This window comes from Anopheles coustani, chromosome 2, assembly GCF_943734705.1.
Source record: "Anopheles coustani chromosome 2, idAnoCousDA_361_x.2, whole genome shotgun sequence".
Taxonomy (NCBI): domain Eukaryota; kingdom Metazoa; phylum Arthropoda; class Insecta; order Diptera; family Culicidae; genus Anopheles; species Anopheles coustani.
In genome coordinates, this window is record NC_071289.1 from 33,401,333 (window position 1) to 33,420,016 (window position 18,684).

An 18,684-nucleotide genomic window follows, 5' to 3' on the forward strand; every position below is an offset into this window, starting at 1 on the left:
ACAGGGCTATTTTCAAGTTGAATTTTTCTGCTGCTCAAAAAAATATGAACTCAATTTTATATATAACGGGATTTTCGCTTTATTCAGATAGTTTATAGTGTTGTTTCATCGACTACAGTACCACTTCCCATCGGATTTTTGCATCATCGCTCATTGATCATAATGTTCCACGCTACTCGTTGTTTTTAATGAGAAAATGTCCAGTACTATCCCACTTTCCTACAGGTTTATTGATCCTCCTTAAAACAACTTTTTTAAGTAGTTGGTTGAAACGATTGCCTGCATTCTAGTTGATGGTTGTTTTCGTACAAGCCAGAAGAGTGAATGAAGCTTCCTGTCCCCCTGCCCTTACTTGTACAAATCACTAAAGTGCCTGAAATGTATTAGTCTTCGTTTTTTGTGTTCTAGTGTAAAATTTTTCATCTTGATTTTAATTATGTGTTAAGTTTGCGTGTTACTGAAGTGGGAAGTAAGAATGCTTTAAAAGAATTAAATTTATTATGTAACTTTTGTCTTCGATAGGAGATTTTTTTTATGCACTGGTTAAAGTTCGTTGCCTCTCGGCGTAACCAAGCTGAATTATTTTACATTATTAAAAACTAACTAACAATTTATCTTACTTAGTACTCGCTACGTTTGACCATTAGGTTATTCTTGGTAATTCATCTTTGTATCGGGATTGAAGAATTGTGCATTCTGAAGCGTCCTTCCAATTATGCATGATTTCGACTTGAATTTACAGCTTATCAAAAGAGTTGTAGTATTTTACATACTTGTTCAGTAACTTCCTTGCAAAACCAAGTCCAAATATCCTCTGTTCTCTTATTCAATCATACGAACGATGCGTTTAGCATTTAATTCAAATCATTTCAAAGGGTCATCTTACACATAATTTTTAGTTAGTAGCTCCTAGTTATCGCAAAAGGATATTCACATTAATATATTATTGTTTTAATTTGTTTCCATAAGCTCGCAACATAAGGTGACAATAAGTTACTAGAAAAGCGATTGCTCATTGACCAAAGTTTACTACAACTAAATATACTGTATCATACACACCAATTTCCTACCTGACCTGACTGATACTTGCGTGCCGCAATGGAGTTTCGTTTTGGTCCATTGTGTACCGCATTGAAATTGTCTAAGGTTTCAAAAAATAAAACGCGAAAAAAGATTAACTTAAACGCTTACTTCAAAGGCGACAAGTAGATACGCATTTAGCTAAACACAATTCTTATCCGCTGGAAAACCGAACTGTTCAACAAAGTATCGAATAGGGAAGCCTAGCCTAGGTAAAAGGGTTCTACTGTACTCCCGCTCATGTCTCGTCTCTCAGACCTTCGCATCTAATCGCTAGTGTTTGATTATATTGGGATAGGTTTAAAACTAAAGTGTTTTTTTGTTTTTGGTTTCGTGATAAAAAAATAATGGAACCGTTGAGCTTCCAATCATGCGCGTGAAGTGAAAAGCTGTTTGGAACATGTACATGCGATCCCGTTGACTCATGTTGTTTTTTCTAAGCAAGTTTTAATTCTGTACAGCTCTGCAAAGTTTGATGCATAATGCGTTTATGGTTTAAGTAAAGCATTTTTAAATCTTCCACTAGCGTTGCCCTTATCGTACGCCAGCGCCTTCAATCGTGTCATTATTGTTGACCGTATCCTTATCGGATTCGATGTTGATCAGGTCACTTTCCCCATCGCTGCTGACCGCGTCCTCCTCTTCTTCCTCGTCCTCCACCAGTTCACTCGCTTCACCAGCGTCCGCCTCCTCCTCGTCCGCCTTCTCCCCAACGGCTGTGTCCAACTCGCTTGGCTCGGCCAAACCATTGCCAGCCGTGGCAGCGAGCAAAGCCGCCGGCCCGGAGTACGTCACCTTGCCCATGAACGATCGAATTTCGTCGAAGAACACATCGTCACCTCGTTCGGCTTCATTCGACGAGGGTGAATCGCCCAATCCAAGCCCCAATCCGGACGCATCCGCATCGTGCTTCTTCAGGTGACGGTCGAGATTCGTCTGCTGGCCGAAGCATCGCTCGCACAGGTGACACTTGAACGGCCGCTCCTTGTTGTGGATGTTGCGCACGTGGCGCTGCAAGTTGCTCGAGATGCTGAAGGATCGCTCGCAGTACCGACACTTGTACGGCTGCTCGCCGGTGTGTGTCCGCAAGTGGCGCGTCAGGTTCGCCGACCGGGGGAACACCTTGCCGCAGTACTTGCACATGTAGCGGTCCTTCACCTTGCCGGCAAGGCCAGCACCGGGCACGCCCGGGGGGCCACCGTGCGCCCCCGGGGATCCTCCAGGGCCGGGAAAGCCCGCCGGCAGGTTGAATGCCTTCCCGGTCATGTTCGCGTAGTGGCGGTTACGTTTCAGCAGGTCCAGGTTCGACTCCAACGAGTCAAGGAAGTTGAATCCGGGACGCTGGAACGCACCCATCGCTCCGGGCCGAGGATACATCGCTTCCAGCAGCAGCGGATAGATTGGCCGTGGATAGGAGATGGGCTGATGTTGTGGTCCACCACCTCCCAGTCCCGTGTTTGCCACTCCCGGCGACGACGGGGACGGCGTAGGGCGGGGTGACAGCGACGGCGAAGGGCTTGGAAGTGTGAATACGTCCGCCGAAGGTGAGGTTACCTTTGCAGGTGACATCGAAACGCCTCCCAGTGCTCCCCCGCGGTTCCTTCCGCCACGTCCGCGAAGGGACGCATCGTGGTGTGTTTCCGAGGAGTTGGGAGTTGGAACGGACGGGGTTGGTGTGGAGGTCGGACTGGCCACCTCGATCGGTGTTGGACTACGGTTGCAGCTGCGATTTCCGTCGGTCTCTTCCTTTTCCTCCTCTCCGTCGTCTGAGTCATTTTTAGGCTTCTTGGAAACGCTCAAATCTAGAGGTTGCTCCGCCGTTGGACCGTCTTCCTCCTTTTTAACCTTTAAGAATAAACGAAAAAGACTTGATTAGTAGAACTCATCGTTTAAAGATGCATCGTTTTAGATATTCTAAAATATTTTAATCCGAGACTCATGAATCCCAAAGTTGAATGTTAAAAGAACAGAAAATTAAAGACCAAAAATCCCCTTGTTTTGTGGTCGCATGATCCTAGCCAATGGAAAAATCATTAAGATTCGTGAAAGATCCATACGAAATTCATGAAGCTTCATGAAAGATTCGTATGATTCATCAACGTTTGAAGATTCTAATCAAAAAAAAATTATGAATCAATCTGATTGAATCTTAGGTGAAAGATTCATATAAATAAATCTCACCTAAAGATTCATAAGGCACAACATTAATTTATGCTCCAAATAATAGGTGTTTAATTTAGTTTTCTTTTCCAATATTTACCTTCTTCGCTTTGTTTCCATCGAACTCCTCCGAGTCAGCGGATTCGTCGTCCTCGACCGTACGACTTCTGCGGCGGAGTGAGTTCTTCTCCGTGTCGGTGAGTGACGGAGAGCTCGCCGGTTTCGTTTTCGAGCCAGCCTCCTCCCGGTTGCTCTCGTTCGAACGCAGCGAAAAGTTCTTCACCCGAAGCGGCCCGGATACGTCCACCTCTTCCTCGTCCGCATCGGAACCATCCCGGACGGAACCGCTGCGGCTCGACGCCCGACCATAGGAACTGCTGCCGTTGTGATTGTTGTTCTCCTTGATGTGGTTATTGTTGTGACCCGTGGCGCTGCCATGGTGCTGGTGTTGCTCACCACTGCCACCGAGAAGTCCTGCAACGGAAGCGGCTGCCGCTGCTGCTGCCGCCGCCGCCGCCGCCGTGGAGTTGAAGTTTACCGGTATGGGACGGGCGGGGGAAGGTCGCAGTGGGTTGGTGGCCTCTTCGGCCGTCGGCGGTGATATCTTCAGCGACTGCTGGCCATAGGCTCCCTCGAACAGCCCGAGGTGGTCGCGCGACGGAGGCGATGGTGTTTTGCGCTCCGGTTCCAACGGCGGTTTCGGGAAGAAGGGTAGCGGGAATTGGGGCGCATGACCGGGCGTGGGCGGAAACATGCCCGGCATGCCCGGGTACGGCCGGAAGCCGGACGTGAAGAAGGCGTGCGCTCCCGGAAACATCACGAACGGGTTCGGTGGTGTCGCCATGCCGGGTACCAAAGGGTGAATACCTGGTACTCCTCCCGCTCCAGTCACTCCTGTTCCTCCTGTTCCTGCCCCTGCTACTGCTCCTCCTCCTCCTCCTGAGCCTGCTCCTGCACTAACGCCTCCTGCCTGACCACTCCCTGGCGGCTGCCGGTGCGAGTATAGCTCGTGACGCAGCTGCGACGAATGGTGGTGATGATGATGGTGGTGGTGATGCGGATGATGGTGCGCCGGATGGCCGGCACCGAGCGGAGGCCGTGCGATGGCCGTCGAGTCGCAGAAGCGCTTGTGCTTCGACAGCGACGTGGTGGTGCTGAAGCTGTCGCCGCACTTGTTGCACTTGATCTGCACCTGACAGTCGGCGTGCATGCGCCGATGGCGGCACAGGTTCGAGAACTGGGTGTACGATTTGAAGCACACCTCGCACTGGAACGGCTTCACCGACGAGTGGATGTGCGTGTGCTGCTTCAGCCCGGACGAGGTGGCGAACGTTTTGCCGCACTCCGGACACGCGTGGCTGCGTGCTCCCACGTGGTTCGTCCGGATGTGACGCTGAAGGTTCGACGGGTCGGTGAAAACCTGCAAACAAACGGGAAACAAGGTTAGGTACAAGGCTTTGAAGATCCGAACAATTAAGTAAAAGTTCTGTCCAAGTAATAACTATCGATTGCTACCGTCCACCAACACACGGACACCTGCCCATCCCTCTTCCAGGGTTCCCCAAGGACTACGACCCATTCCTCCATCCATCCCATCGAGACAAACACTTGATTCATCGGGAAGTAGCAACCATCAGCCCGCACCCTTTCTAAACTCCACCGCCGGACAACGCCCGCTCCACCTCACCCCGGTGGCCCTACAGCTCTACTTTACCCTTTTCGTTGGGTTTTGCCCTTCGCCACTCTTCCACCGCCGCGTCGCTAATCAAGATTGACAGTTCGTGACGATGGTTTTTCTCGATTGTGATCTTGAGCTTTCCGAGCCCGCCCCAACACAAGCGGGGAGGGGGCCAAAGTACCGCCCCGTAAGCTGCAGGCGAAGTGAGGCCTCCAACCTTGATACCCAAACCCTCCCCCCCCCCCCCCCCCTGGGTAAGGTAAATGGCATGAATGAAAGTCTCCATCGCGGCAGTGAAGGGCGGGGTCCATCGCCAGCACAAACGCACAATAATAATGCTCACCGAAGGTACTCGCACGTAGCCTGCAAAGGCGGCGCATTCCCCGATCGGATGCTGTATTTACCTTACGTTCGATCGGTCGGTTGATAGATGGATGCAGGGTGGTTTTAGTTTTTTTTTCCTTTTGATTAGAATCTCGTCTCGTGGCGATCGTGCGATCTCGCGACTTCGCCGCCAAGCATCATCATGATGTCATCCGCCGATCGATCCGACATTAGATCTAGTATCGGCGGAGGCATGAGGACCATTCGGGGGGACCTGCGTTCGACTGGATGAGCATTAGGACTGCGTTTGGTCGGTGAAGAAAGTGTTTCAAAATAACTCCAACAACCCGTCGTTGGATGTGGTTGTAGGGGAAACGAAGGTAAGTAGTGGCTACCAACTCCCCGGATTCCATTAGGCAATCGCGGGTGGACATATTTGAACGAGTCCATTTGACCCCCGCGGTGCGTGTGTGTGTGTCAGTGTGCCGGAGAATGGTAGTGTGTAGCGAATCAGCTCAAACAACCCCCGAAGGGGAATTTAAACAACCATCTGGTCTGGAACGGTTAGGACGGCCGCGTTTGTAGGAAGATATGTTGGAAAATAACATAAATCGGACACCCTCGCCGCGAAGTACAAAGGAGGAGAGAAAGGAATATCATGTTTTTGCCTCCTCCAGTCACTGGACACATTGGCTGCGGCCTCTTATTTAACTTCTCACTGCGCAGCGGGAGTGGACCTTCTTCTCCTTCACCCTCTCCCATGCCGACCGTCCTTCCCCCGGTGCTTCGGAGTGCTTTCAAATCAGCCGGCGAAGAATAAATGTGATTAGCAAAATCAGCTGTCAGATTTGGCAGTCCGAGGGGCTCCCCGAGTTGTCCGATGGCGGAGCGGTAGCGCTTTTTTGTCCGCGTAGTTGAGACATATTTAGGGGGTGGATTTTGATCCCCCCCCCCCCCTCCCCACAGGCCTTCTCCCCAGTGCGGGGCTCGAAACGGTCACTCTTTTGGTACGGGTCCCTCCCCGCCGTCGTATAGCCATACGGCTCCTTTGCGGCAACACTGCGTAACAGAAGAAACCGCCGCTAGTGGACGTATCCGCGCGGGAGAACTCGCGCTTGATGGAAATAAATCAAAATGATTAGATTGGAAATGTCTATTTAGTGAGTGACCCCGCGTGCGTTGTTGCGGTTGACGCGCGAGCATATCGAACACCGGCGCGAATCAATATATATCTGTTGCGAAATGGGAAGGAGTTTGTGGTTTGAGCCGAGTGTGAAGAGCAAAAAGTGTGTGTGTGTCTATGTCTCGGTGGACACAATGCAACACAACATACTACACACTAGGAAGCGATCGTACTCTGCGAGCTCGCGAGTGGTTTGTTCGTTTTGTTTTTTCTCTACCAGAGCAAGAGAGACCGCGGTGACTGACTGTGTCGGAAAGTCCTCCTCCGGTAAGTCATGTCCGTCCGTCAGCTCGCTGCTGTCCGGTGGCGAAGTTGTGAAACTGCCAACCGCGAAAAAAGTGAACAATCCAATCAGCGTCCGGCTGAAACTAGAAGTCGCGGTCGATTTCGATTGCCGTCCTCCGCAGCACGGTGCTGCTGTTGCTTCTGCACTTTTCCAGCTGTCACTTTCGGTTGGCCGTATATCAATCGGTGTGGAATCTTTCGAGGCGAGGAAGGCAACTCGCAGGGGAAGGTGGGAAGGTATACTAAACCGATTGCGCATGATCACACGCAAGTGGTAGCTCGAAACAACAACCGGCTCGACCGCAAAACCCCGGGGTTTGTATCTTAATCAATCGATAGATTCTCAACCCGGTGTGCTACACGACATTAGTGGTGGTTCGAGCATGATCACGCGGTTTATCCAACAACAAACGGGCTCACGCAAAAACAAAAATTAACCAGGAAGGAGTCGAGTAAGTTTATCTCCAGAATTGCGACCCACGAGTAACGCTTGAGTACTTCCGATGCAAAGCGTTGCAATCTCTTGCTTATTGATTCGATTATGCAGCACTTTCTTTCGAGGTTTCTTTTTTGCCCACCGGGCTTTGTTTATTTGTTTGTCAAACCCTTCCCTTACAAAGTACGACCGGAGCGGAGTTATAATGAGCTCCTAAAGGGGTGCCTCCCGTACCTGGTGCTTGAAGGTTGATTCATTTCCTTATTACATTCCTATCTGGCAAACCTCCCTCAGTTCTCGCTTCCTTCCACACCAAACTTGAATACGGAAATTGCGAAAATATAGTATATCCCACTAGCGGTGCACGACCAACCAAATTGAAGACCACAAATGGGGAGAGTATTTGTTTTTTTTTTTTGGTTTCTCCAATCTCCCAGTCGGTGACCATTGGATTGGATTTGCCACCGTAACGCTATTTGCGCAAACGTAAACAGGCTCCCGCTGGTTTTTTCGTTTTTGCCCTATTTTGCATACATTTCTCTCCACTAGCCTACGAGGGTCCGGCATGCAAAAAGGCAGGGCGGCCGGGCAAATCCCAGAAACACCCAGTGTGCACCCGCTCGTTTAGGGTTTTTCGATTATCGGCCCCGAACCGCTGGGCAATGGCTACCGTACAAGGAGATGCACCCTTTGGGCGATATCGGCCGCGGAAGAATCGTATCCCCAAAGCTGGATCAAACGACCACCACTCTCGATTAACCTCACTTGTTTGCTGTCTTTTTTTTCTCAATGAAGGTTTGTCCACCCCATGGGGGAGTGGTGACCGGTAATCGCTCGGGGGATTTACCTGTAGAAGGCGACTCCCTCTAATGAAAGCATGACTGCGATTATCCATATAAGAAAATAGATAAACTCGGGGAGAACTCGAACGGGGAACGGGAGCAACGAGGCGAACCCCCCTAGGGGTTCTCGAATGAATCGTTGTTCAAAGTCTTAGCTACCGGTCATTAGAAGTGAACTCTCGAGACCTCCTCACAGCCGACCGATGTGGAGTCCATTGTTTTACCGCAAGGCCCTGGGCCCAACTCCAAACTTCCATAGCTCCGGAATGGCACAAGAGCGGCAAAACCTCAATCTGCCATCGATCGATCTTCAGAGCGAGCGAACCAAAGGCGAACCCGGGCGAGCCGGGAGGATAAGGGGATTAGAATCATAATTTTATTCAACATCATGATTCACCCCGTAGTCATGCGGCCTACGATCGTCCGGTGAGGCAACAGAACTTGACCAGTAGGTGGTCAACTATTTTAGTAGATGGTACCGGTTCGGTCAGCCAAACTCCAGCAAAGCATCGCATTTCGATGTTTGAACAGCGGGGTCGAAAATCAGAGATCGTTTTTTTTGGCCGTTCCCCTCGGAACATGTTCGCTGACCACAACCAGCGTTGTACTTGGCGATGTCCTCCCACTCCATTTCAGCAAGCACCCACCTTGAGAGGGTCCGAAATAAATAGTTTACCCCCCAGGCTGGAACTTGTCGCTGGACTATTTCCTAGTGTTATCATCATCTTCACGTTGGACATCTTTTTTGTTTTAAAGCCACCACCACCACCGGACACCATCAGTTCCTGGTGGTTTGGTTAGCTCAATGTTCGGTTTCCGAAGTTCGTACCCCACCCGCTGACAGGGAAGGAGCTGATGCTCCCTGCGGGGGTAGCCGCTGCTACTTGCAATCATTAATTATAATTAATGAGACCCTCCCAAGAAGGTACTCTCGATGAAAAGAGCATTGACTTCTGCCGTTTCGGTTTCCACTCGATCCACAACACGATCCTTCTGACCTCACAAGCCTTCCCCCTGCGGGCGGTGTGAGGGGGTTTTCTAGGCAGGCGGAACATTTCACAACTCCCACCGAAACGAAATCCTGCTCCAAAAATCTCGTCTCGTCTTCTAGACCCCGGTGGTTTCCAAATCTTTCTGCTTTCGAGACCTGATCTCGATCCCGCGAAGTATTGCTAATAAGCCCGAACCGGTTGCATAATCCACTCGTCCACAACTGGCGTGGCAACTGTCAAATTCCGTCACGCCACTTGTACCATCATCCCCGCGCGCTTCGCTCCCTCCTTCTGGAGGACTCCTATTGCCCAAGCCGCGTGGAAAACTACAAACAAGACCACAATATTCCGCCCCAGAGCCGCAGGTCACGAGCTCTTATCTATCCAGTTCAATCGTCGTTTTCATTGAGAGTTCCATTTCTTTCCCAAGTTCCCGTCGAGTCTAGCGTCCCTCCCAGGCATCGGAGTTGGTACCATCCGTTCGAGTGAATCCGTGGCTCCCTTTCGCCCTTTCTCTCGGCCCCGCGCACACTGCCCCCCTGGTTGCTTTAGTGCTTCGATGATTGATTACCCCATCTTCGTCAACTGTATCGACGAGCGCGCGCGCGCGCGCACACCGCGAACCTACTCCAAAATATGGCCAGTGGAGAAAAACCGAAATCAACACAAGCGCAACACGAAATCTCGTCGCCTTCCGAATCCGATTTGGAGAGGGCACCCAAAAGCGCGAGCACGCGCGACCGCCAAGTGGCCTAGCCTCACCTTTCGTGGGGGTAGGGAGTGGGGCGTCTGGAGGAGTCTGGAGTAGCACGATCTACCGTTGCCAACCCCTTTTCCCTTTCGGTTCCTCCCTTTCGCTCGAGCTCGATCCCTTTTTCGATTGATCGATCTTTCAACCGGGCGCGGGCTGCCACTGCGGCCATATTTCGGGGGAGGCCATAATAATCGTTCGGCATCGAATCATCAACCCCGGGTCTCATTCGATTCCAATTCCGGACCACCATCGCACCCCTCCCCCTCGTGCTCGTCCATCATCAAGCTTTCGTTCGGGGCAAAGGTTTGTTTACTCAAGCGCAACGATCGGAGAGGTGCGCATTGAGATTACCCGACGCTTATTTGCCTTTCCCCGCCCCCCGCGCCAGACATTCAATCAAGGCACAAACCTGACCTGAGGTGCACTGTTTTCCAAATATCCTTCCAGCAGCATTCCCGAAGAAGGTCCAAATCGTGGCCGACACTGCAACAATCGATTATTTAATCCACCACCAAGATCGGCGCTGCTTATCGGGGCACGCCGTTTGCCAGACGGTACGGTACCGTGCGGAGTCGAGTTTTGTGGACCACTTCAATTGCCTCACAATTGGGCCACAAATATCACGTTCAGGATCACGCGATCGCGCGGCTCCCGGACTGTACGAAACGGCAACGGTCGCCGTCGTCGTCGTCATCGTTTGCAAATATGTCAAAATCGAACTCAAACCGCAACGACCACGTCCATCCGAGATGCCGATGGATCGCAAAATGGTAGAAATAAGACATGACATTCCCTCCTTTCCCCCGAAAGACCCACGAACTCCCTGGCGAAGCGGACAATTTTAGTTTTGATTGCTTACCCTATTATCATGAGCTTGCAGAAGGTAACTGAATAGTTCGCTGGACGGGGAAGTGTTGGGGTTGGCTGTGCTCACATCGGTTTCTTCGGTCTATAAGAAAAATAATTTACAACAATTGGTTTTTTGGTGTATCCAAGTGACAAGCCACAGCGCAGCACAGAGAGAGAGTGTTAGAGAGAGAGTAAGAAGTACAGAAAGCGAAAAAGGGAGGTTCAGGATAAGAGATAGACTAAGGGGTAGAAAAAAGTGAGCTACTTAGTACAAAAAGGGGGATTAATTCAGCAGCTATTGTCACATCGAACGGCTTCAGTTACCTTCATGCGCAACCTCGAATCATGGTGGGTTAAATAAGGTAAAAATGTAGGACGCGAAAAGTTTCGTGTTTATTCAAAGGAAATATGGAAAAATTAAATGATTGAAATAAAGAAAAATCAAGTTGGAGAAAAAACCCATAAAAAACATCACTCAAACCTACCTTGGGGCAATTTTCACAGGGAAAGCGCCGAAGCTCGCCGTGTACGATCGCTCGATGCCGCAGCAACGATGGCCTGTAGCTGTACGCCCGAGGACAAAGCTCGCACCTGTAGGCGTCCTTCGGGTAGTGGTGTGAGATCACGAGATGATCGTCAAGCCTGGAAGGTAAAACCGAGGGGGAAAAAGGGTGAAAATTAGTACCAACATACATTTATTACGATGACGCTCAATCAAACCCCGAGCCCGGGCGGCTTGAAGATTGGTACAACGTGTCAGTTCGATTGCGACATCGAAAATTAGGCAAAAAAAAGGCGAAGGAAACGGAGAGTGTGTCGGGTGTCTTAGAAGCGATTATGAATATTCAAGCCGCCGCCAGGAACCGGATGGCCACGAACAAAGGCTCTCCTCCCGCCGCCCGAGTGGGAGGATAGAATAATGGCGAGTGGTAGCATAAATCACCATTACCACGAAACCGGAGAGCCCACCGACCCCGGAGTCGGCCGGAAAGCGTACGGAAAGCGCCATGCTTCACGCCACGTTTTGAGGTTCGATCTAGAATAGACCCAGGCCTGACTGACTGACTGACTCCCTGTTGCCTGGGGAGGCTCGAGTAATTCATGAATAATCCAAGGCACGATTTCTCAGTCTCATCATCATCAACGTCGCGCGGTTCGGTTGGCAACGTCATCCTTGGGGACGAGAAGGAGGATAAAACATAAGAGAGGCGGTCCCACCAGTCGGGAAGGAAACATTCAAACAAATTTCAACGCGTTATGCTCGACACCACCCATTGTCCATCACCCACTCAGGTCCTCGAGGAAGCGGCGACTATTTTTCGGGTGGGTAGAGATCGCACTAACCAAATGTCGCCCGGACGCCCCAGCAGAACAGAACCGAAATGCCAGCCTTCATCTAGGAGTCATGGAGTTTCCTGATTTTCATTCATCAACCTCGCTCGGGTGCGCTGTCTAAATGGACGTAATATGTAAATTTCATAATACCAACATTCGATTGGGCCTCCCTGAGGCTGGCTTCGTCCTGCCTGGGACTCACCCTCGAACCGATCGAACTGTACAAAATTGAATGTTCATCATTGAAGGTACCATTATCTGACCGCTCGGAATCCAACACCTTCGTAAACACGTCAAATCAATTCCAACCCCCATCACCACCACGTAGCTTCTTCCTTTCCACTCTGCTGTAGGACTCTCTTAGGCGGTAAGGATTTTCCCCCAAACGCCGGGTGCTTCATTACGCCGGAAGTTTGTTAATTATTCACTAAACGAACCCGGTAATTGCGGTGGCCCTCATCAGTAAAACAACTCCCACATTCAAGCGCAAACGGAATGACCATCATTTGTGGCGTTTCGAGGGTGTCCTGTGTTTTTCAGGTGAATATGAGTAGAGTTCTAGCGTCATAGGGAAAGTTATTGATGGAATTGCAGGGGAAGCAAAGTGTTTTCCATTTACCAGTCCTGTCCTCCATAGGCTAACCCCATAAAGAACATCCGGAGGCTTCCGAGCGGAGTAAGGAAACCATTGTTGAGCTTTGTCACCTACGAGCTGGATAGGAGCTCGTTCGGCCCAAGTGGAGAATCCTTGATGTTACTCGATTTTTAAAAACAGAACATACTCACTAACATACTTGAGTGCGGCTCCCAAGCTGTTCTGGTTCCCACCATTAAAAAGGATTACCTCAGATTGAATGTCCACACGGCATTCGTGCCTTTAGCGTGTTCGGAAGCCGGGAGAAAGACGGCCGTCAGTGACAGGTAACAACGGGAAAATACCATCATTATTGAAGTATTGTTGATTGAAAGGGTGATTTGACCACAGTTAGCGATTACCACACATCCAGGCCACCGTGGCCCCTCCCTCCGTGGCCGACTGAAGGGTGATGATTTTTACGATTTTTATCACTCCCTTCAAATCATCCTGCAACATGCTTCATGAATGTTTAACCGGTAGCAAATAATGCACCTGAAATTTGAAAACATTTTGAAATATTTTTCCCATGCTGTTGATCATTAGTTCAATAAGTAGTATTATGGAGAAAACTCTTCAGTCCTTATACCATAAAAGTGGTGTTCTTTCCGATAACAACTTTCGTTGTGTCCGGTCGATCGATTCCGTCGTTTGCCGGACGCCGGAAAAGCGAAAGGCGATCGATCGGGGCAGATAAGCCGAAGGGATCGATCGAATTGGCGGCGAGCGAAAAGAGTCTCTTCATCGCCATAAATCCATCCGACTTCAACGGATATTTCGAAGGTGAAAGTGATAGACCACTCGGCAAGCCAGCTCGATGTCATGTAGTGCCCGAGCGTTGGTACTCCGGTCAACGGAATACTCCCGGAACGTCCCGGGCAGCGATCAGGACGCGGCAACATCGTCACCAGGGTACGGCTACCCTGTCGGTGTTCGGCTACGGGAAGAGCGGTACAGAGAGCCCAAGCTAGTAGATTAGAAATCGGTGTACAGCGGAACGAAAATGAAGAACAAGATCAACGCGATTCGATCGAAACCGCCAAGTCGGTACGCCTCGCCGGCCGTTCCGGCCCGCGAACAGCCCGATGCAGGACCGCGATGATTGATCGCCATGGTGAATTTTTCTGACGTTCGCAAAACTTCACCCGGTGTGTTACGCCTCCACAAAATCCGCCCTGATCCGACACTCTCCGTCGGTCGAGCAGCGACCGAAGGGAGGAAAGTACCGGTGGAAGGCACGGCACGGAGCGAGGGGAAATACATGAACCTCCTGAACACAAACCCAGGGAGAGCGGAGGAGAACAAAATCTCCCAGCAACACATTTTTCGTCTAGGTTGTGGCCGGGAGTTCTTCCCCGTGGACTAACGAAACATCTACACAAACAACACTCCGGTGAAAACCTAGCGAAACTCTGCAGATCTGTTCCCATCGGGCCGGACGATCTTCTGTTGGCGGTGACGAAACACAACGCCGTCCCGCGGATACAGGAAATTGATCGTCTTCCTGATTCCCGGGCCCCGGCTTTGCATGTCAATGACTCTCCGTCACCGGGCCCTCACTGTCATCCGGTTGTTGTTCCTTTATTTGGATCTTTTTTGTTTAGCTCTTGCGCGAAAACATGCTGATCTTATCGCTGTCACCATGGAACAAGCAACTTTGGAGCTCGAATCGCCAGCGAAATTGTTTCCACTGAAAGCAGGCAATCAACATTATCCGTGGATCCCTTAATCTGGAGTGTTTTGTAAGGTTCCCTCTTCCCTAGACAAACCCAGAATGGAGCAAACGAATTTCAAAGGCGTTGTCAAAGAAACGTTTAAAAAACACTTACAATTTTGCTGAGCAGAAAATTGTCACAGAAGCCTGTCATAGGACTGAATGTTCGCAAGCAAAACATGAAGGCCCTTGACTGCTGCCCACCACAACAGCATTCTTCACCGGGACCACATAATTTGTTTAGGCGAAGGGAATTTGAAAAGTATCATGTACTAACTACACAGCAGACACACACACACGTTATTGTGTCACAGGGCGGGTACAACGAAAAAAAAGAAGTTATGATCGGATCGATGCCGAACACGCGACAAATAGACAAGAGAGAGAGACCGGGCCTCGCATGAGCTAGCCTAGGTTAGGGCAGCATGATCTAGCGCGCCCCGTGATCATCTCGTGCTCGTGGTCCACCTACACGCGACTGTGGTCACATCCATTCCAGGCATGGATCGGACCTCGGCCGCCCCGTGGAACGTGCGCGACGGTCGCATTTAATGAAAATGTCACATAACTCATCACGACCACGAGCATGGCGCGACGAAGACCCTACGCCCCGTCCCGGAGAGCCTGCGTCCCGTCATCAGTTCATCCGTATCAAACAGACCCACACACACACACGTGATTGTGTATGCCATTTCGACCACCTTTCGGAGGTAGAGGACTAAAGGCTCCCCCCCTGAGGATTCATCGCCCCCCCGGGTGTACAAGAGAGATCTCCCGAAGAATGGGCCCATTGCGCTTAGAGCTCGAAGCTGAAGCACCAAAAGCCAACCGACATAGCGACGCAACACCAACCGCACGGCGAACAATTAGAGGCGTGAATAATTTGCGCCAAACCTCGCCACCCTGCTGGCGCGACGGAGTTCTACGACAAGAGGCTGACCTAAGTCTGGCTGGCGACGATGATCTTGCCTTTGCAAGCGGGGAGGTGAACTAAGAAACCTTCAACCGCATCGAATTCGGTCTACCCGGACTCTTTGCAGAAGGCCGGAGTGCAAAACAAAAAAAAAGAAGAAACGCCAGCCAAACAATAGGGTGGCCTTTAGAATGCACATCCGGCGCAATTCAATGTACCACGATGGGGGCGCCAGGGTTAGCCGAGTTTGCAGAGGACGACACACCGCCAACCGTTGTGTCCTAGTTGCACGCGGAAGAGATCGCGAGACACTGGGACGATCGGTTCTCCTCCGTTAATTGATCGCGGGCCAGATTCGCCGAGCTTCGATCACTAAAAAGCTGCCGAAGCGTACCGTTCGACACATTTTTAATCAACCAACAACGAAACCTGCGCTGCGTTTCGATCTCTCGCGTCACGAAAGCGGGTCACCAAAGTCCATCAGCGAACCTGGTAGAAGATTCATCAGCTGCTCAACGTAATCTTCCAACCCTGCGAAGTATAGTCCACCGAAGTCCGAGATAAAGTAGCCTAGATAAGGCTACGGTGGAGAAACGGGCACGCAACCGTGCACGGTAACTTCCTTACGGCACGCGCACGAACCATGCTCGTGATGTTCCTGCCCGGTCCTCGGCTCCCAAAAGGTCCTACGGAGGAGGAAACGGTGAATGAGTGATCAACGCGGCACGCAGACAGATTAAGGCTGTGTGTGAGATCGCACGCGTCCAGCCACAATCACCACCTTCCTGGATGAACTAACACCACACTCGCAGCAGGAGTTGGCACGATCCTCGAAAATCATAATAATAATAATGTTCAACACGGACCCTTACAACAGAACGCGCCACGGCTTTGACGCTGCGTTTTCTCCAACCCCGGGAGCCCCCTCGAAGGCACCGATCACGCGGATAAGGGTGGTTTTCTCCTCGCGCCACCTTCATCCAACAAAGACGTTCGGGTCAATCGGAAACCAGCACCTGGGATCGGGGGGAGAAGACATGTTGAGAAGGGTCTTGATTGTAATTAGCGATGGACGACCCCCTGAACGACGACGACACTGACCGATCGAGAGTGGCTGGAACTGAACTCAACTGTGAGCAGCACAGGGGGAGAAGAAAAGGACCGAAGTCCTGGTAACCTCTCCAACTGGCCCGAGCGTACGATCGAGATCGAAAGTGACATGCTCGTAATTACAGTGTCTAGACCCCAAGTGGCGTTTGGAGGTTCGGATTAAAAGCACGCGGGCCGGCGTGTTGATTGATTTCTTCGATTCATTCCGGTCACTTCCGTTTGCGGGTCGACCATCGATCACGCGTGAAACCGTAAACAAACATGGCGTTGCAGGAGGAGGGCACCAGTGAAACACGCGTGAGATGCCAAATGCGAGCCGAATGAAGACATTTTTCTCTGTCACGGGACCTAAGGGGGCTTGGTGTTGGCATTGGTGGCAAGAGTTGGTAGGAAAAATGTAACTCTAAAAGAGCCATTACCAACACAAAAGTATCATAACTCTATGAACAATCTTTCCGCAACAGAAGGACACATAAAAAAATGGATTTAAATTATGCATCGACGAATGTGCTCCCATTTATATCTTCGTGAGTTCACCAAACCCGCAGCTCGGCCACATTCAACACATACATAAATGAAAGTGTCCGCCTTTCGCCACCGAATAAAAGCGCGTCACAGTAATTAAAATGCAATCTCGGTGAAGTACTGCTGCAATATTAATAAACTCGGTCGTTTCATCAACGTTGTCATCGAACGCATAACGCCTACCGGCCGACGGTATGATGACACGCGGTGGACACGGTGTCGACACACACACACACACCCGAAACCCGCCGACTAAAACACGTTCCCATCAACACGCGCCATACTGTCGATGGTGACGCAGACAATGTCGTCCTCCGCTTGAGTGCAGCTTTTACCTCTCCCGTGATGTACAAAGGCTACTGGAAGCGGACAGCATGACAAAGTCGAAGTCCTGCCATCAGAGGCCGGCCAGTCAATTATTCATACACCAAATCAGTCACTTATTATTGCGTGCCGTGAATCTGTTACAAACCAAATAAATTATTACTTTCTGCATCGGGGTTCCTTGATGCGGAGGAGGGGGAGGGGATATGAATGGATCGAAGTGTACTACGGATGTCCAAGCAATTCATTGCCACCAACTACGGACTGGCAGGTGAATATACATGCTCACGCCTTTGCACCACTGTGGGCTACAAGTTGACAAACAGCCCGAGCGCTTCTCTGAAGGCTACAGTGGCTTCCAACCGGAGTAAAAGGAACCACGGGAAGCGAGCTGGGGATGTCCTAAACACAACATCGCTCCTCCGTCCACACCAGCTTGTTTGATGGCAAACACGAACGGAACGAACAGGCAAGACAACATTTCGTGTAAACATCATCCACCTTCGGTTGACATAAAAATTTTCTCACAAACATTCAATTTTACCTCTGATGAGAAAAGAAATGGAACGACACAACGGTCGGTGGATGGCTATTAAAGCGCGGCAAAAGGGTGATAACTGGAGCATGTTTGCGCTGACAGATGACACTCCACGTCCGGGGAGTGCGAGCCCAACGCTCACCACAATCCGACCGGTTAAAAGAACTGGTCATGAAACACCGAAATGGTCATATCAAAATTAAACTGGTTGGGCAGCCTGTTAAGTAATGGCCGCACCGCCAAACCGCTAGGACGAACGAACCACAAGAGGCGCCCGAAAACCGGCGCTTGTCTTTTGGAAGGGTCAGTAAATTTATATGTCACTTTGAACCGCCCGAAAAATTAACTTCAAATCGAATCACTTACCATTAGTGCAAGAGTGAGTGAAACGTAGTCTGGTGGGTTTGTTTTATTTTTGGAAGTTCATCTGAACTGGAGAGACTGTCCTCCCGAAAGGGTGTGGGTGCAACCGCTTGCTACCATATAGCACAACTATAGGTTGCGTATGCGTATACCTGGGCTGTATACCTTTTTCTCGTATTCCCCTGGTGTTTCCCACCGGTGGAACACCGTTGGGAACATATGGTGGAACAGCTCCATCAAATCGCCGACATTTCGACGAGGTCGTAAAGGTCTCGCCCCCCCCCCCCCCCCCCCCCCCCCCCCCCCCCATCGGGTGTCCTTCACATCCCGCCGGATACGAACGCGGAACGGGTAAATTTAATCCATTTAGAGCTAATAGCACTGATTAAACGTCGACCGAATGAAGAAATTAATTCTAGCCGAAACATCAACCCGCAGCGACGTCCGTCACCGAAGCGACACTGAAATATAATCTCTCCGACTGCGTCCTTCGCGGGACACGTAGACGGCGTTGGAGTATTATCCTGATTACTGTACGAAACTTTCATTTTCTTCACCACATACACACAGTCCCATTCATTCAAATGTTGTTTCTCATTCGCAGCGTGGAGCAGGCTCGAACGCAGATCTTCTTGGGACGTTATG

General features: G+C 50.5%; 1 protein-coding gene across 1 annotated transcript in view; it reads right to left on the bottom strand.

Annotated features, from left to right (window-relative positions):
• Window positions 1–1,614: 1,614 nt before the first annotated feature.
• Window positions 1,615–18,684, bottom strand: part of LOC131264266 (transcription factor hamlet-like) — a 46,162-nt gene continuing 29,092 nt past the window's right edge. Inside the window, exons 7-10 of the mRNA XM_058266550.1 lie at window positions 11,069–11,225; window positions 10,594–10,683; window positions 3,341–4,660; window positions 1,615–2,925 (exon numbers count right to left, since the gene is read on the bottom strand). Coding sequence (XP_058122533.1) covers window positions 1,615–2,925; window positions 3,341–4,660; window positions 10,594–10,683; window positions 11,069–11,225 — 2,878 coding nt within the window. The remainder of the gene's footprint in view (window positions 2,926–3,340; window positions 4,661–10,593; window positions 10,684–11,068; window positions 11,226–18,684) is intronic.